This window comes from Xiphias gladius, chromosome 6 (genome assembly GCF_016859285.1).
Source record: "Xiphias gladius isolate SHS-SW01 ecotype Sanya breed wild chromosome 6, ASM1685928v1, whole genome shotgun sequence".
NCBI lineage: Eukaryota > Metazoa > Chordata > Actinopteri > Istiophoriformes > Xiphiidae > Xiphias > Xiphias gladius.
The window spans coordinates 16,579,112-16,595,338 of NC_053405.1; the positions used below are offsets into that span (position 1 = coordinate 16,579,112).

The following is a 16,227-nucleotide window of genomic DNA, read 5'->3' on the forward strand; positions in this document are numbered from 1 at the left end:
TGCAATATTATAAAGTGCAAACACTTTATGACATATTCATTCTATGTGGATGGACATATAGGAGCGAAGAGAAGAGCAAAACAGGACAAATGGAGAAGAAATAAGGAGGTATAGAACATGATAGGATCAGTTAGGTTGAGGATAAATAAAATATAAAATAAAAGGTGAGAAGGTAGCATGAGGTTGAAAAAGAAAGTGAATAAAAGAGAAAGGAAGTAAAGGCATTTGAGGCTTCAAAGAGTGTAAAAAGGAGACATCAGAAGTAGAATAAAAAAGTGAGGATGAAACATGGAAACAAAATACAATAAATAAAGAAAGTGGAGAGAGATTACAAGGTAAGTCTTAGAAAGTAGAGTGTTGGAAAAAGTAGCGTTGGACTTTTAAATGTGTCTTGTCAAAGCGCTCAGACACACGCAATCCTATTGAAAAACGCACTAGTGTCACACATGCACTTTGCATGTTAGCTGTTCACTAATGTCTTAGCATACCACTGACACGGAAACATTGTATTTGGATAGCCCAACACTGTAACCCTAACCTAGGCCGAATTTACCCCAACCCCAACTAAAGAGGTGAGCAGTGAAAGTAGTGGCAAGTAGTAAGTAGTTGTCACACTATTGTGACAAATATCTGACACTAGTCATGCTTTTTACTTTGCCAACATTCTCAGTAAGCACTAAATTCACTATTACAAGCAAGATACCATCATAAACTGATGTAGGTAAAGTTAATTCCGGTTTAAATTGAGTGCAATTTTGCAGTTCAACTTTCCCACTGGAATCTCCGTGTCCATTTCCTCACTGTAATACTGTAACTATAACTTATGAATGAAGCATCATACTTCCCATTCTACCTTTGCCATCCAGGCGGGGAGGAAGGAATCCAATACTTGACATTATTAGATTAGGAGCAATTTCCTGACTCAATCTGATTAGGATTTTACTGGCTGTGTGGTACTTGAGAGTCATATCATTAACATGATATACATGAACAGGAAGTACCCAGATTTTTTTTTAAAAAGCAATTCATGAAAATTAGCAATTTAATATCATAGTCACCAGGTCGTGAGCCTTAAAAAATGCAGGGGACGAAATTATGACAGCTAAATTATCACTGAAGATCATTGCAGTTTTCCATTTTGGACTTGCTTTGTTAATATTTACTATCATCTACGTATCCTCTTAGATGTGATCAATTCTTCCCAGAAATGACAGGATTAAATTATTAAACAATAAGTGTTTAAGATAACCATTGTGTTTTGCTATTTTAGTTCAGATCTATTAAAAGGAAGGAAATGAAGGATATGAACAAGTTTACTGAATCCTTCACATCTCTTCAGCTGACCTTGGTTCAACTGAAATTTCCGCCCTTTTTTTCCAGATGGTTACAGTTAGAGTTACGAAAGAGGGAATGCATTATGTCAGTGAGGGTCCTAATAGACATGCATGTGTGTATGTGCATTTTTCGGGACTGCTCGGGAAGCATATGGGACACATTGCCTGTTTCTGAGCATGCTGTGTAGAATATGAAAGTGAAGGGCATCTGTTGTGATTGGCATTTGTGTGTGTGGGTATGTGTGAGAGTCTGTGTGTGTCACTCAGCAGCATGGGGTAGATACTATTGAGTTTAAAGAGCAAGCATGTTGAGGAGAGGCAGCCCCTGTCGGTCAATCACCGGCGAGCACTGGTTATCTGAGTTCCCATTCATCCCTTTCGTTTGGCCTCTGTACATATAGACCACCAAATCAGAGCCCCAGATTTCTGTGGTTTCAGAGATGTGTGTGTGTTTGTGTGTGTCAGAGGATGAACCATACTGACTGACCCTCAAGCCCTGCAGCAGACACTACCTGGCTGGTATTTTTTTCAGATCAGACAAATCAACCCTTGAAGATCTGACCTGCTCCTTATTAACCTGGGCTGTAAACACACACAGAGACACTATACACACCTCTTAAGTCAATAAGGAAGTGTAGCCAAGACAAAACAACATCATACTAAGAATGAAAAGCACACAAACATTAAAATGGAACTGAGATTTGCTACTCTTTTCCTGGTGAAAATGTACTCCCTTCTAAAGTTTTTGTGCGAGCTTTACCCTTCTAACCAACCAGAGAAGACCAAACTCAGGGGTGGGTTGCTCACGGCTTTCAATCAATACGTGAACGCTTCTGGTCTACTACTCCTCTCACTCCGAGGCTTAAAGCCAGTATTAGCTGCTGGAAGACGTCACTATGGCTGATTCACATGCTAGCAAGCTCCTGATATCTGCATTATCTGAGTGAGCAAACATGACGAGGATGTAGGTGAAGGGCTGGGTTGGAGTGTGACGGAGCAGGAAGAGGAAGGGGTGGGAGGAGCAGAGCGGTTTGCTTTCAAGTCTTGTGCTAGCGCTACCTTGACTTCGAGAACTTGCATATTCTATGTTTTAATGCAACAGTTGACATGTTAATTGCTAAATGGTAGCAGGCCCAGGGATATTGTATGAGGTAAAAATTGTATAACAACTCAGGTAATTCTGTGACGTGGTATTTTGATAGATAGTAATCTATGACAGATCAGAATATGTGAATATGCAATGGTTAAGTAACGTGAGAATATGTGATTAGAAGAGGAAAAAAAAAATAAGGCGAGTATCTCAGTTTCACATCATTAAAAAGACAACTGAGATTAAAAAGTATAGAAAAAAAACAAAACACTGCCATATTAGTGCTTTATATATTAGTATATTTATAGCATGTACCAAGTGAAAATATTGTGGTATTCAGAGTGAGGCTGACAGGTATAAATAGTATAAATAGTATACAGTGATAAATAACCTTTTTCTCACAATCAAAATGATTGTGACTGTCATACATACATCTACCTACACGGTATTTAGTATAAGCTGTCATCCAGCTATACATAGGTCCTCAGGTAAAGCATTGGAAAATACATTTCAGTTGTGATAATGAAGTTTTTGTCATTCTGCAAAGAATAAATTAGGCTCATTTACCATTTTATATGTGTTTGTGTTCTCAAGAGGTATCAGCATGCTTTCACAGGACAGCATTAAAATTCAGCCTAACATCCCAGTTCTACATGTTCTACGGTTTTTGTGTTTGGGTCCTGAATGTCAAAGGAACAAAACAAGGCTCAAGTGATTCTAGTCTCTTTCTTTGGCGCCATGGTAACGGTGATGGAGAAAGTTCAGCTTGGCTTTGTGTGTCCATAGAAAGGTACAGAAAACAACGTTGCAATCCTACAGTGAGACCAACTTTGGAACACAGTGCCACTCCCCCCACCATCAGTGATTTCATTTGCTTTCAAAAACATTACGATGTATCCTCATAGAGGATTTATCAATAATGCTGGCTACACTAAAAACAAATGCTTCTGAGGTTAACAATGCAACAATTTAAGTCATTACACACGATTCATTCTCATAAAAACACTAACAAGAAATTTACAATAATCCTCTTACAAATGGCAGCTGCTCATGCCAAGGGAACAATGCCCTCTGCTCAATTGAGCTGCATACTAATAGGGTGATTATGAGTTCTAATTATCAGATGGCACTTGTAAAGAAGAAATGCAGTTTGCCCCGAGGATGAAATGCAAAACAGAGACAAACTGTTGTTTCTACTGAAAAGCCACTTAGGAGTGTCTCTCTAAAATGTAGCTGTTTATAAGTCAAGAGTATACATCTTTAAATGACAGGGAGGGAAGTCAGAGAACTGACCGTCAGGCACTAACATGCAGTAAAAATTGAATGTACACATGGAACTTGACCCTAACAGTGAGTCATCTCAGGCCAGCACTGGAGATATTGGTTATTATTAACATACATCATATAGATAAAGATGTGCATGCATACATTAGACACATGGTGAGGAGGATATGAAATATGCATACTCCCTGAGGCCAGCATATGATAGTAGGGATGCTTTGGAGGAATTGTTAAGAATGACAAACAGTAATGGTCCTGACATGGTGCTTTCAAACTCAGTGATAGAAAGCTTGAGACATTGAATGAGTATGTGTGTGTGTGTGTGTGTGTGTGTGTGTGTGTGTGTGTGTGTGTGTGTGTGTGTGTGTGTGTGTGTGTGTGTGTGTGTGTGTGTGTGTGTGTGTGTGTGTGTGTGTGTGTGAGTGTGTGAGTGAGAGAGAGAGAAAGAGAGCAAACACACGGTCAAGTTTTCTTTCATTATCTCATCTTCCTACTTGCTTCTAATATACCATATAACAATAAAATACTCTCATCATACTTTAATTTACCATCTACTGTCTACCCGTTTTGGTGCCGTTTTCGCTGCCAGTAAGTGACAGGACAGTTTTTGAAGTTTCATGAGCATCAGAAGGGAGATTCGCCATATTGCCAATCTCACACACTGTTAATAATTCAACATTTAATATAAAAACAGACAGGCTGTCCAGGAGGGAACAATAGCTGTGAATTATTTATATCTCTCTCTCATCTTGTCTTTGGATTTGAAGAATGTTATATAGTGTAATTTTAGAGGAGAAATTATATCTCGACCAGTGTTCTTGTGCCCACTGAAAGAACTAACCCCTGACCTCAAATGTATTAAATTTAAATTATGACTAGTTATTGCTGCCATCTTTGGGAATCCAAATTTGTTGAATAAGCAAATGAAAGCGCTTCAACCAGGCTCCAGTCTTTTTTATTTTCACTCATCTTTTGTGAGTAATAGTAACGTTTTGGAGAGGAAGCTCCCTTAGGCTTTAGCTTCCTTTCCTCCAATTACCACCAATGTCACCTCTCTTTTCTCTTTCCTGCTTTCCTTCTCATTTTGTCCGTCATTCTCAGACCTCACTGCCCTTGAATCTCCACTGCCACATCTTAGTTTTTCTCTGAGTTAGTCTCTCTCATTTTGCCCCTTGGTAAAGTGAGGATGATATATGAGGAGACCAAACCAAGCACAAATATATGCCACCTCTGTAACACACCCTCCACACACACACACACACACACACACACACACACACACACACACACACACACACACACACACACACACACACACACACACACACACACACACACACACACACACACACACATGAAATCATGCACACTGGCACTGACCCCCATGAGATCACATTCAATTTAAAGTCAAACTCTGCTGCTAGAGAAATGCTTCCCTCAAATATCAGATCTGAAACAGATCCTTCTCCTGCCAGGTGTACCACTGAGGCCTGTAATTGTGTTGACAATCAGCTGAGAGAGTCAACACAGCAATACAGAGACGATAAGACAGTCACATATGAGCTTCATGTGGCTGGTACATTTTCACCACGTTTTTTTCATGCCTCTGAGCCAATCTGAGCCAGATTCCGGCCATTTCTCCAGAGAGACGATGCAGCACATGGGTACAGTGAAGGAAAATGTGTCTTCTGCAATGCCCTACTCGCCCAATAGCACATACAGTACAAACCCACCCACCTACAGCCCTCCTGAATCACCAGTCCATACAGATGCCCATGTAAAACGACACACACCCATGACAAATATCTATCATTTGACTCATAAAAATAACACAAGTAGCAGGTTCCCTATCCTAGTGCAGAGAGTTAATTTAGATAACGGAATTAAAAAGCTAAGATCAGAAAGTGACACTGAAAATAGCTCTTCGTGTGTAATACAGTTAAGCTTGTGTATAGTAACGAAGGGTTTCTTATTTCCCTACAACATTTATAGTGTTTACAGCAGAGGTTAGAGTGGACACTGTGTAATATTTCATTGGCTGTTCTCTAATTGCAGTAGTACAAAAAACAAAAATACATCAGCATATGGCCCTGCTGTCATCATCTATAGCTCACTATCACCCCCAGAGCACCCTGTAGCACACAGCTCCTTATGTGTCTGTGTGTGCCCATGTGTGTCTGTCTCTGCAGGCATGCATGTGTTTGTGGGGGGGGGCAACATCTCATACACAGTAAGGTGTATGTGAGTGCAGCAGAGAGTGACAGCGTGAGAAGATAAAAACATCAAAACACACAGCAGAGACAAGGTCACATGTCTCTATTCTTCTCTCTATTCATCCATCATCACCTCCCTGCTTTGCATTGCTCTTTGCTATCACTCAGACTGTTGATCTTTAATCTCTGAATACAGGACAGATGCCATAGGAGTGTGCATCACATCCAAATTATGTTTTTTTGTTTGTTTGTTTTTCAGCCAAGCAATGCAGTCAATAAAGCAAACTATTCAAATTAATACATCAGAAAAGCCTAGTGTGAGTCCGTGCTAGATAAAGGCCATGAGGTCAGCTATGACTGATTGGCTACGCTCAGCAGAGCCCGGCTAATCTGCTGGCAGACATCCAAAGCTGTTGATTATGCTTCCAATCGCAAATTAAAAACAATAACTTGCCTCATAACAGAGATAAGATTATGGTTTGGAAGCCCTACTAATGCTAAACAAATATACCAAACCCCTGAGACCTGGACAGCTGATTTCTAATCAAAAGAAACAGATCTCATCACTGTCGTTGCTCTACGTATATGATCTCCAGCTGTGCACCTGGCTAGCAGCCAGATCATATGATCTGGTTGCTGTTTATTTAACCTTTACAGGATTGCATTCCCATTCAAGTAAAAGCTCTGCATCAGGGAATCATATTTAGCGTTCATCTTGACGATTAGTATTTAGCTTCTATCCATCTTTGAAGATGTAGAAATCACAGCCTGTTCCTGTCATCTTCATTTGTTTGACAGCGTGTTCATAAGAAATGGAGATCAGGAGATCATTGCAAAGATGTGCATGCATACGTTAATGCTAATTTCACACACATACAGGGGCAGAGAGGCACAGGATGGACAAGTCATTGATTAAAGAACTCATAACCCTTAGAAGCCCTCATAACTACATTTAAGAGTTGAGAGGGCTGCACGATTACCTCGACTCCTCTGAGCACCACTAACCTCTCTTTCACCTTTCTCCCTGATCTAAAAATCGCTGAATAACACAAACACATCATCATTTCTCCTACCTGCACAACTGCCCTTATTGCTTCTACTCTTTATTTGCCCGCTTTTGTCCACTCCTGAAATCCCTTTACCCCTTTGTGCAAACACTACATTTGCACCAACGGAAATCTTATCCTCCCAGACTCCTGTCAAATGCCCCAAATCTAAAAATATCTCCTCTACTGGAGCCACATCCTCATCTGAACTCCTCGCCCCCTTTCCCAACACCACAACAGCTGCTATCCAGATCCCTCCATCTCTAAGTCAACCCACCTCTGTCCTTCTCTCCCCCTCTCCTCCTCCCTCCCTTTCCTCTTCTCCTCCACTTCATTCAGGCGAGATCTAATTCGCCGATGAATAATGGATGGATGGATAGAAGACTTTCATCTATCAAGGTTCTCTTTCTCTCTCTGTGTTTCTCTTGCGGGATGGCTGTAGTGCTAATGCAGGGCAACATGCATTGGAGATGAGCCCAGGGACCTCCCACTCAGTCTGTTTGTCTGTCTCCTGCCTGAAGGATCCCTTTCTCTGTTTCTATCTGTTTCTGTTTCAGACTGGTCAATGACAGTCCCATTCAATCCATTTATCAATGTTTTCCAACCTCCTCTTTCCTATTCTTCATTCTGTTATAATCATCACATCAAGCATAAAAGCGAAAACTGCTGGCCATCATTCTTCATCCCTCTCTTCAACCAAATTACCACCTTTTTCATCGTTCATTATCTCAGTTCGATTAGTCCCTGACCTTGGGATAGCGATCCTAGGCTAGTATTGACCCTGACCCCCCTGTTTCCCTCCCCTCTAATACCCTTAGAAGTCTCATCAAAGGAGCAATCTCACAATCCACAGCCACCTCCATCCTACATTGCTCTGCAAGATTGAGGCCAGTTTAATTCCAGAGCTCAGTTTGGGCCATTAGATTCTTCCTGCTCCCTTATGGTTGTCGTGTTTCATTGTTGCTCCATTTGAGTTAGTTCAGCTTGGATTTTTTCTATATCTACGTTCAAGTTTGCACCAAGATTAAGGAGAAAAAAAAAGGAGTCAACCCCCACAAAAACCCAACAATTAGCCCTTGGAAGTGAACAGCAGCAGCAGCTTGTCAAAGAGCACATCAATAATGCAGGCTGGTGGGAGACCCTGGCTGCCATACTACTGTCCTACTGAACCCTCCTGCCTGTCCATCTGTCTCCCTACCTTTCCTTGTTTCTATCACCTTCCAAATGCCCGCCTGACCCCCTGCCATCCTGCCAGCAACTGTCTGTCTTCCTAACCACACACAGAGTTGTATATGTTTCTCTGCCTGGTTCAACTTGGTGTTAGTTATGCATGTATCCTTGAGCTACAGTGGCTAGGGAGACACTGTGTATATATGTATGTATTCATTTATTTGTCTACTGTAGAGATGCATCCAAGGTTGGTCATACTTAATACACTGTGGATCTAATTTTATTTTTATTGTTTATCACTTATAGTTGTTGAGCAAAAACAAATAAATCACAAAGAAACACTGATTGCACATGAAGGCAACAAAGGGATCCAATGGCTTTGTCCAGAAGCAACACACAAGCATCATTTAGAGTACAAAAAGGAAAAAAAAAAAACCCATGCATCAAAATTTTTGGAAACCTGCCTGAACAAAAAACTTCAGCTATCAACATGCCAAGGTAAGAATATTACAGAAATCAAAACGCTATTTCACACAGGGCGGATGAGGAAAGACTCCAAGGGGGACCAACAACAGTAATAACGGTTCTGTTCCATCATATACGCCAAGAGAATAACAATCAGCACTGTATTTCACGGGCTAGCAGCCTTCAACTAACCTCTCATCATGTTCGTCAACAACAGCAGACAAAATGGCGGGTGAGCAAGCGACGCGGACAATAATAGAAAATAGCAGAATAAGTGCTGGTTGAAAGGTGTAGTTGAGATGATTTGTGGCTGTGATTCAAGTTGCCGCTTTCATTAGGCAGATTAGGTGCGATGGCTCAAACGTGGAAACAAAATATTCATTAAGATGTGGTTGGAGCTAAAAGGGGTGCTGGCAGAGCAGAAAAGGGTGCCACAGTGTGCAGGTTAACTGTTTTGTTTATTCCGCTGTAATAAAAGTTATAGAGTTATAAGGAGCTGATTGAGAGGGGAGAATATTGTACCAAGAGAAGCACTGGAACAAAAATCTTGACAGGCTGCACAGTGGAGAGCAGGAGGGTTGCGATGGTACAGGAGTCTGGGATGGAACAGTGAACATCTGGCTTTGTGGTTGCCTTGTTCTGACTCAATGAGAAACACAGAGAAACACTAATTTTATTAATCCATGCGTACATCCATCTTGCTCTACAGAGAGGTATTTTTTGTGTTCAATTCATTATTATTCTATTCCACTGTATTCTTTTGTCACAGTTATCATGTAACTTTGAAGTCAAGTTTGAGTGGTGGTTTCATATTGCTTTTTGAAGAAATTTAAATCTATTCTCTCCCCACTCTTTTTAAGTTTCTTGGAACAACAATCTCCTCCTACTCAGAAATGGGATGACAACTCGATCTGCAATATCCAAAAATCCCACTTTTTTTTTTTTTTTACCTGCGCCAGCTCAAAAAGTTTAGGGTGTTTAGAAAGGGGATGCTGCAGTTTTACAGAGCTGCCGTAGAAAGTGTTCTCAACTTTTTTTCGGCTAAAAATAGGTCTAAAATACTACAGGACTCCAGGCATGCTGCCAAATCTCCCCTTAATAACTCTCCCCTCAGGGAAAAGACTCAGGGCCATCAAAACTAAGACATCTCATTTCCCATAACAGCACTTACTGCAGAACCATCAAATTACTAAATGGTTCCCCGATTCTGCGTCAGCACTTGGCAAACGCAAAGCACTAACTACTACTGTATTTTATTGTATTTTGAATTTTACTGTATCTTCAAAAGACATTTATTTCTTATTTTAAACTGAATCTTATTGTATTTTACTGTATTTTGTATTCTACTGTATTTTAAAGCACCTGACATTCTACTTCTATTATTTTGCACTAGATGTAATGGTTTATGGGGTAGGGTTTATGGGTTATGGGTCTTTATTTCTTATCATTTGTTATGCTGGGCTTTTTTGCTGGCTTGTTATGAGCACACTAAGACAAATTCCTAATAACTAAGTTGTATGGGAATAAAGTGTTGAATCTTGACTCTTTGATAGCAGCTCAGCAACTCAGCAACAAAGGATAGGTTCGGACTCCTTAAATGAAAGCAGACATTCTATTTCAACACAATAAAAGTCTTTTCTTGCTGAAGCTTGATTTAAAAAAAAAAAACAAGGGCATACTGTAGGCATCCTGTTTTCACACTGCAGCTTTTATACTGTTATTGATTTGACTGCATAAAACATGAAAAGCCCTAAAGGGATAAGGCAACTGATGGCCAAGCCACAAGACACTAGTGAAAATAAGGTGGGCATTTACTTTACTATATAATATAGACTGTAGTGTTGCATAAGAAATCATCCATTTACTGTAGTTAATTTTTTTTTTGGTCTGATTCATTCATCTCTGACATCCTGACCTTGAGATTCAGAGGAAAATCCATTCTCTGGCCCTTAGAGCTTTAAGTGACCCCATCCCCCTCCTCGGACAGTGTGTGTGTATGTGTGTGTGTGTGGGGGGGTTGTGGTACTACACATGAGCCCCACCCTTACTCTCTGCGTGAATCTAACAGTGCCATCACTACAATCTTCCCACAGCTACCCCTTGCCCCTTCCCTACACAGATACCATCACAGTAATAGACTGACTATTTACAGAGAACAACAGAATGAAGGACACAATGAATGAATGAATGAATAGATGAATGAATGAGACAGCAAATGAATGACTTGCAGTGTAAAAGCTCACTCCCCTGCAGTATTAGAAAATTGCCTCAGGCATATGTGGCATGGAAAGCATGTGAACATTACTGGAAATATGAGATACAAACAACACATACACAGGTTCCTGTTAAAGCTGTGTGTTTATTATATGGGGCCATTGCTCCCAGATCTCTGAAATAATCAACAGGCTAACAGAATTAGATTGTGGCATAAATCATTCTAATGGGGGAAACAAGGGGGAAACAGAACCAGTTGTATTCCACTGGCTCACCACATTACAGGGACAGGCGTGTTTTAATTACAATTACACAAAGAATAATGAAGGGACGGAGTGTATGAGGACAAAAGATCTTAACGAGGGGTGAAGGGTCATATGCAGCAGCAGAGCCAACATTATGTGCATGGTTGTGCATGTCTGTTTGTAGCAAGCTCTCTTAATTACTGTGCATCCATCTTGTTCAAATTGAATTAATTTGTTAATGGTTAATGTTGGAAAATTGTGCTGAAAGAAGTGTATTTTCTGTGGTATCCTGCCACAGAGGCTCTCTTTGATGGAGGTGCTGATTGGATAATCAGCACCTCTCTTTAAACAAAAGCAACACAAGCACTGCAACGAATAAGACAGCATGAGAGACAATTATACACTTATGGAAAGATCAAACCATAAACATTACACATTTTTTTACTGTTGCTTGCAGTGTGTAGTGACAGACAATGATAAATATGCAGAGGCCCTGACAGAGGCTTTGAAGTGCTGCCTGTTCAGTGTTGTGTCTCTACTACACAGCTCTATCACCTACAGCAGGGTGCCCAGTGAGAGAGCAGAGTGGGTGAGCAAGTAGTTATAACCGAGTAAACTGTCTCCCTCAGGCTAGGGAAACATCTTCTGAATACCAAAAACCTTGCTCTTTGTAAAGAATGAGAGAGGAGACAGAAGGGGGGAGAGAGAGAGAGTGGAGCGCACCCTTAACTAAAATCCCCATAATAGGTCGTTTACTGAAGAAACAGATAAAATAAAATGATCAAGGTTTACAATTTAGCTGTAAATATACTGTTACAGCACTGACATCACAATGCCAGTATGCCAGTGCAATGAAGACGTAAAACCTCACTTTTTCGTGAGTACAAAAAATGCAAAACAATCACTAGTTCCAGCTTCTCTATTGTGAGGATTTGCTTTTTTCTGGTTATCTGGTTATGTGACAGTAAACTGAATATCTTTGCGTTTTTGACTGTTAGTTGGACAAAACAAGCAATATGAAGCCGTCACCTTGGACTTCAGGAAACTTTCATTTTATAGACCAAACAATTCATCAATCAATTGAGAAAGTAATTGGTAGATTTATTGATAATAAAAATACTTGTTAGTTGCAGGCCTACTGGTTTCCCATGCACATTCTGCTTGCATGACACATACAATACAAAGAAACAAATAAAAAAAACAAACTCACATACACTGCAGGCGCTGATTTTGGCACCTAACTCTAAAATTTGTGTAAAAGCCGAAAAAAAAAAAAAAAAAGATGAAGTACTGGTGAAAACAAATGCTACAGCTGCTGTTTATTTGATTTTTCAAAAGATGGTGTGAAACAGCAGGACGGGTGAACAGGTTGTCTATTCATCACAGTTTTTGTTCAATCCCCAGCTCCTGCTGTCCTCATGTCAAAGTGTCCTTGACCAAGACACTGAACCCAAATTGCTCCTGATGCTCCAGCACATTGCAGGGCAGCTCTACCACCATCAGTGTGTGAATTTGTATGTAAATGGATGACTGAGAGGGAGGCAAATTGTAAAGTGCTTTGTCCACTAAGGTAGAACAAAAAACTATGTAAGTGCAGTATATTGTTTCCAATATTGTTCTGGCCCAGTTTATTTCAATCAGATTTCAAATACTGGGTATGGCAGATCTGAAGAGAAAGTGCTGCAGTAAGCTTGAATTTTACAACACCTGGTAACCTTGTTTCTCTTATGAAAAGTTAACAAACCTCAGCTAAAGGAGAGTGTTCTAGACAGGGCTCAGTAATGCTGTTTTTAATCTCTGCTTCTGCTGCTGTTTTCATTATGGCTTCCCTCTCTTTCCAATAAAATCACCACAAAGGACAGACAATCGTCTGATTCATTGAAATATTTCTTTTCTCCAACACAACAAATGCCCCTGCGGATACTCCTTTGTTTGCACTTGCCTGCTTCAGTGTTTTGGTAACATTCTCTACTGTGTCAAAAAAGTGTGAAAGGCACACAAATCAATATGATTGAGTGGGGAATGGTGAAACGTCACAACTATACCAGATGAATGACACAGTATGATTTTCTACTGATTGATTGATCCTGTCTCTATTCATAAGACACACACACACCTATCTTGCCATAGGCTGTCAGAGGCAGAGCAGTGACCCATGAGTACAGCTCAGACCTTAGAAGGGAACTGATTTATTATCCATGTTGAACTCGCCCAGCCTGGCTAAGAGCCACTGGAGACACCGTTCAAAGGAGAGACAGCTCATCATTATCACTGAACAAGACATGTATTCTATGGAAGTATTAAATGTACCATTTAGGAACGAGCAATACCAATGGAAAAAAAAAACATACTCAAGCTCTTATACACACAAAGCCAATGAAAATTCATATATACACGTAAATCGCATTTCATAGAATATGGTACATAACAAATCCTGAGGGTGTCCTTTCACACCTACTGCAGTCAAAAATAAAGTCAACAAATCTCTGAAACTGATCTTTGTGCCTGAAGCTTTCTCACACATGCAGAGACGGAGTCTCTGTGTCTGTGAGTTACATCTTTGTCGCTCATGGATAGAATAACATCATACTCACTACATCAATCCACATCAAGCCTGCTCAGCTAGAACTGGACACAGGGAGTCACAGCTCTGTGAGGGGCATGTTGCACAACAATGAAAAATCTATCACTATCACGACACACACACATACACATTTTGACCCATGCACACACGCTCGTCACATCGTAACACAGACATGCAAGCATGGCAGAGGTCACTTTCAGGACAAGCCCTGTTTTTTTGTACTCTCCAGAAACACATTCACAGTAACATAGCCGGAGCTGCACGTCAACACATCATAAAGTACATGTCAAGCCTGCAACTAAAAAAAGTTGTTTACTTCCATAAACTGGTATCTAAAATAAAAACAAATGGTTTACATTCTTTCCCTCATCATACATCACTTGCAGACTAATGCTAAAGATTAATTATAGCCAGTGGCCTTCCTTATCTTTGCTATGTTGAGTAGCACCACTCAAGACTGAACTCCAGCTCTGGTCTGTTATGCAGACTACCAGAACACTGCTGCAGATTTTTAGGATTTTGTTTCAACCCACATAGGTTACTGCTTCCAGACAGCTTCCATAGTGCAAAACATCTTTTTAGCCACAGTAAGCATACAACAAATATAGAAGTTTCACTTTTTCACTTCTGTAAACCTTTGACTTTTCATCTCAGCACTTTTCTCCTCCCATGCGCTGTCTATTACTCCAAGCAGGTTAGCTAAGATAGTGAGGCAGAAGGTAATCATTTAGTAACTGGCTGGGCTCTGGTTGGGTCAGAGACAGTGGAGTGAGTGGCAGCATGTTAGATTGCCTATATATAGCAGATGAAGGGCTGTTATTCTGGGGATGCCCAAACAGGCCCTGAGCAGGGGCCATTGGGTACAAAAGTGTGTGTGTGTGTGTGTGTGTGTGTGTGTGTGTGTGTGTGTGTGTGTGTGTGTGTGTGTGTGTGTGTGTGTGTGTGTATCTCTGGGTTTGTCTATACAAACAGGGAGTCTCCTTACCTTCTACGGACGGAGCTTGGTCCTGGGCGGCGTACAGCATTTCCTTGAACGCCTGATGAGGGAATGAGAAAAACAATACAGATGGTCAGAGCTTCTGCAACTGAACTGTCTGCAAACACTGACCAGAGCAACAAAAGGTTTATACAAGAAACATTGATCTACTTTTGCCTGGATGTCAGAATTCATGTCAAGTTGGCAGAGTCCAAAGAAATCATGAATGCATAAAATAAGCAGTTGCACATGTATGAAGTAAATGTGGGGTTAGTTTAAGATAAATTATGAGACAACAAAGTGTCAAAACCACCTGAGTCAGTTCAACATTGGATCCAAATGTCGCATAGAGCAGAAGCTGTATTTAAAGTACATACAGTAGATTAAGTAACAAGTGATTACAGTGGGTCATGAGGCATTACCCAATTGTTAGCACCATCTGCTTTTACAGTAGCATTTAAACCATCTGAAGCCATTTGAGAGCCATTAACTATACACTTTCTCAATAAGGGAGGATTGCAGCAACAACCACACAGCTGTTAACATAAGGAACAACACACAAATTCTGGCAATCTAATCATTTCATTTATTTCAAGCTACAACAGCAGATATCAAAACTACACAAACTGATGAAAAACAATAGCTCAGAGAAGTGAAAACATAAAGGCTTAAGTACAAATACCTGGATGCCAAATTTGACAGTGATTGCTTTAAACAACAAAGAACGTAATAAATACTACAACTTGATAGGAACCAGGAGTATTTTTGGAGTAACTAGTATGCAGAAAAGACTTCTTCATATTGCATAGGGAATACATTTTAGATCTTCACTCCATAAAATATGGGCCATCTCCTCTCCTTACTTTTTTCACCATTTTAGATCAAGAAAATCAGAGAAACAGCAACACAGCAGAACTCTCATTCACCCAAGAAAAATATGATACACTTCAACGGATAAAAAGTTATTGCAAACACCCTCTAAAAGAATAATGATGAAAAATCAGAACAATGCTTGTTGTTTGGACTTTTGACATGAACAGTAATAGCTTGAGTCAGAGATCCTTTGACAGGTGTAGAGTTTGATAGAAAACATTGTTTTTTTGTTTTGTTTTGTTTTTTAATCAAAGCTTCCAGCTTCGAGGGGAGGACAGATAAACTGACAGGTACATGGGTCAGAAAGAAAGAAAGAGAGAGAAAGAGATAGCTGCAGTGGTTAAATTAGGTTGTTTTTCTGCAATAAGATTGATCTTGAAGATAATGGAAACTGACAGATAATTGCACACTGGCTTATCTGAACATATCAGTGGTAATCAGAGAAAAGAATGGAGCTGAATCTTGTTTCTCAACAAAGAATCTTTAGAACTAAACTGCCCTGGCAAAAAAGAAAAAATGTGTGGGTGGAAACCACTCAGAAACTGATGTGCGTTAATAGCAGCGTGGATTGTTGATACTGAAGTTCCTCTGTCAATTACATGCACAATGAGACTCAGATACTGGAGGCTAATCCAAGAGGTAAACATTTTATATGTATGTAGCATTGTCTCTACCTTGTCTGATAAAGATCACAGGAGATTAACTGTGCAGACACAGCATTGGAGCAGGGCCCAGT

The 16,227-nt window shown here is 40.2% G+C and overlaps 1 protein-coding gene across 2 annotated transcripts in view; it reads right to left on the reverse strand.

The window, feature by feature from the left end:
* Positions 1-16,227, reverse strand: part of xpr1a (xenotropic and polytropic retrovirus receptor 1a) — a 69,662-nt gene that overhangs the window by 46,878 nt on the left and 6,557 nt on the right. For both annotated transcript variants that reach the window (XM_040129725.1, XM_040129726.1), the window contains exon 2: positions 14,628-14,679. In XM_040129725.1, the coding sequence (XP_039985659.1) occupies positions 14,628-14,679 (52 nt within the window). The remainder of the gene's footprint in view (positions 1-14,627; positions 14,680-16,227) is intronic.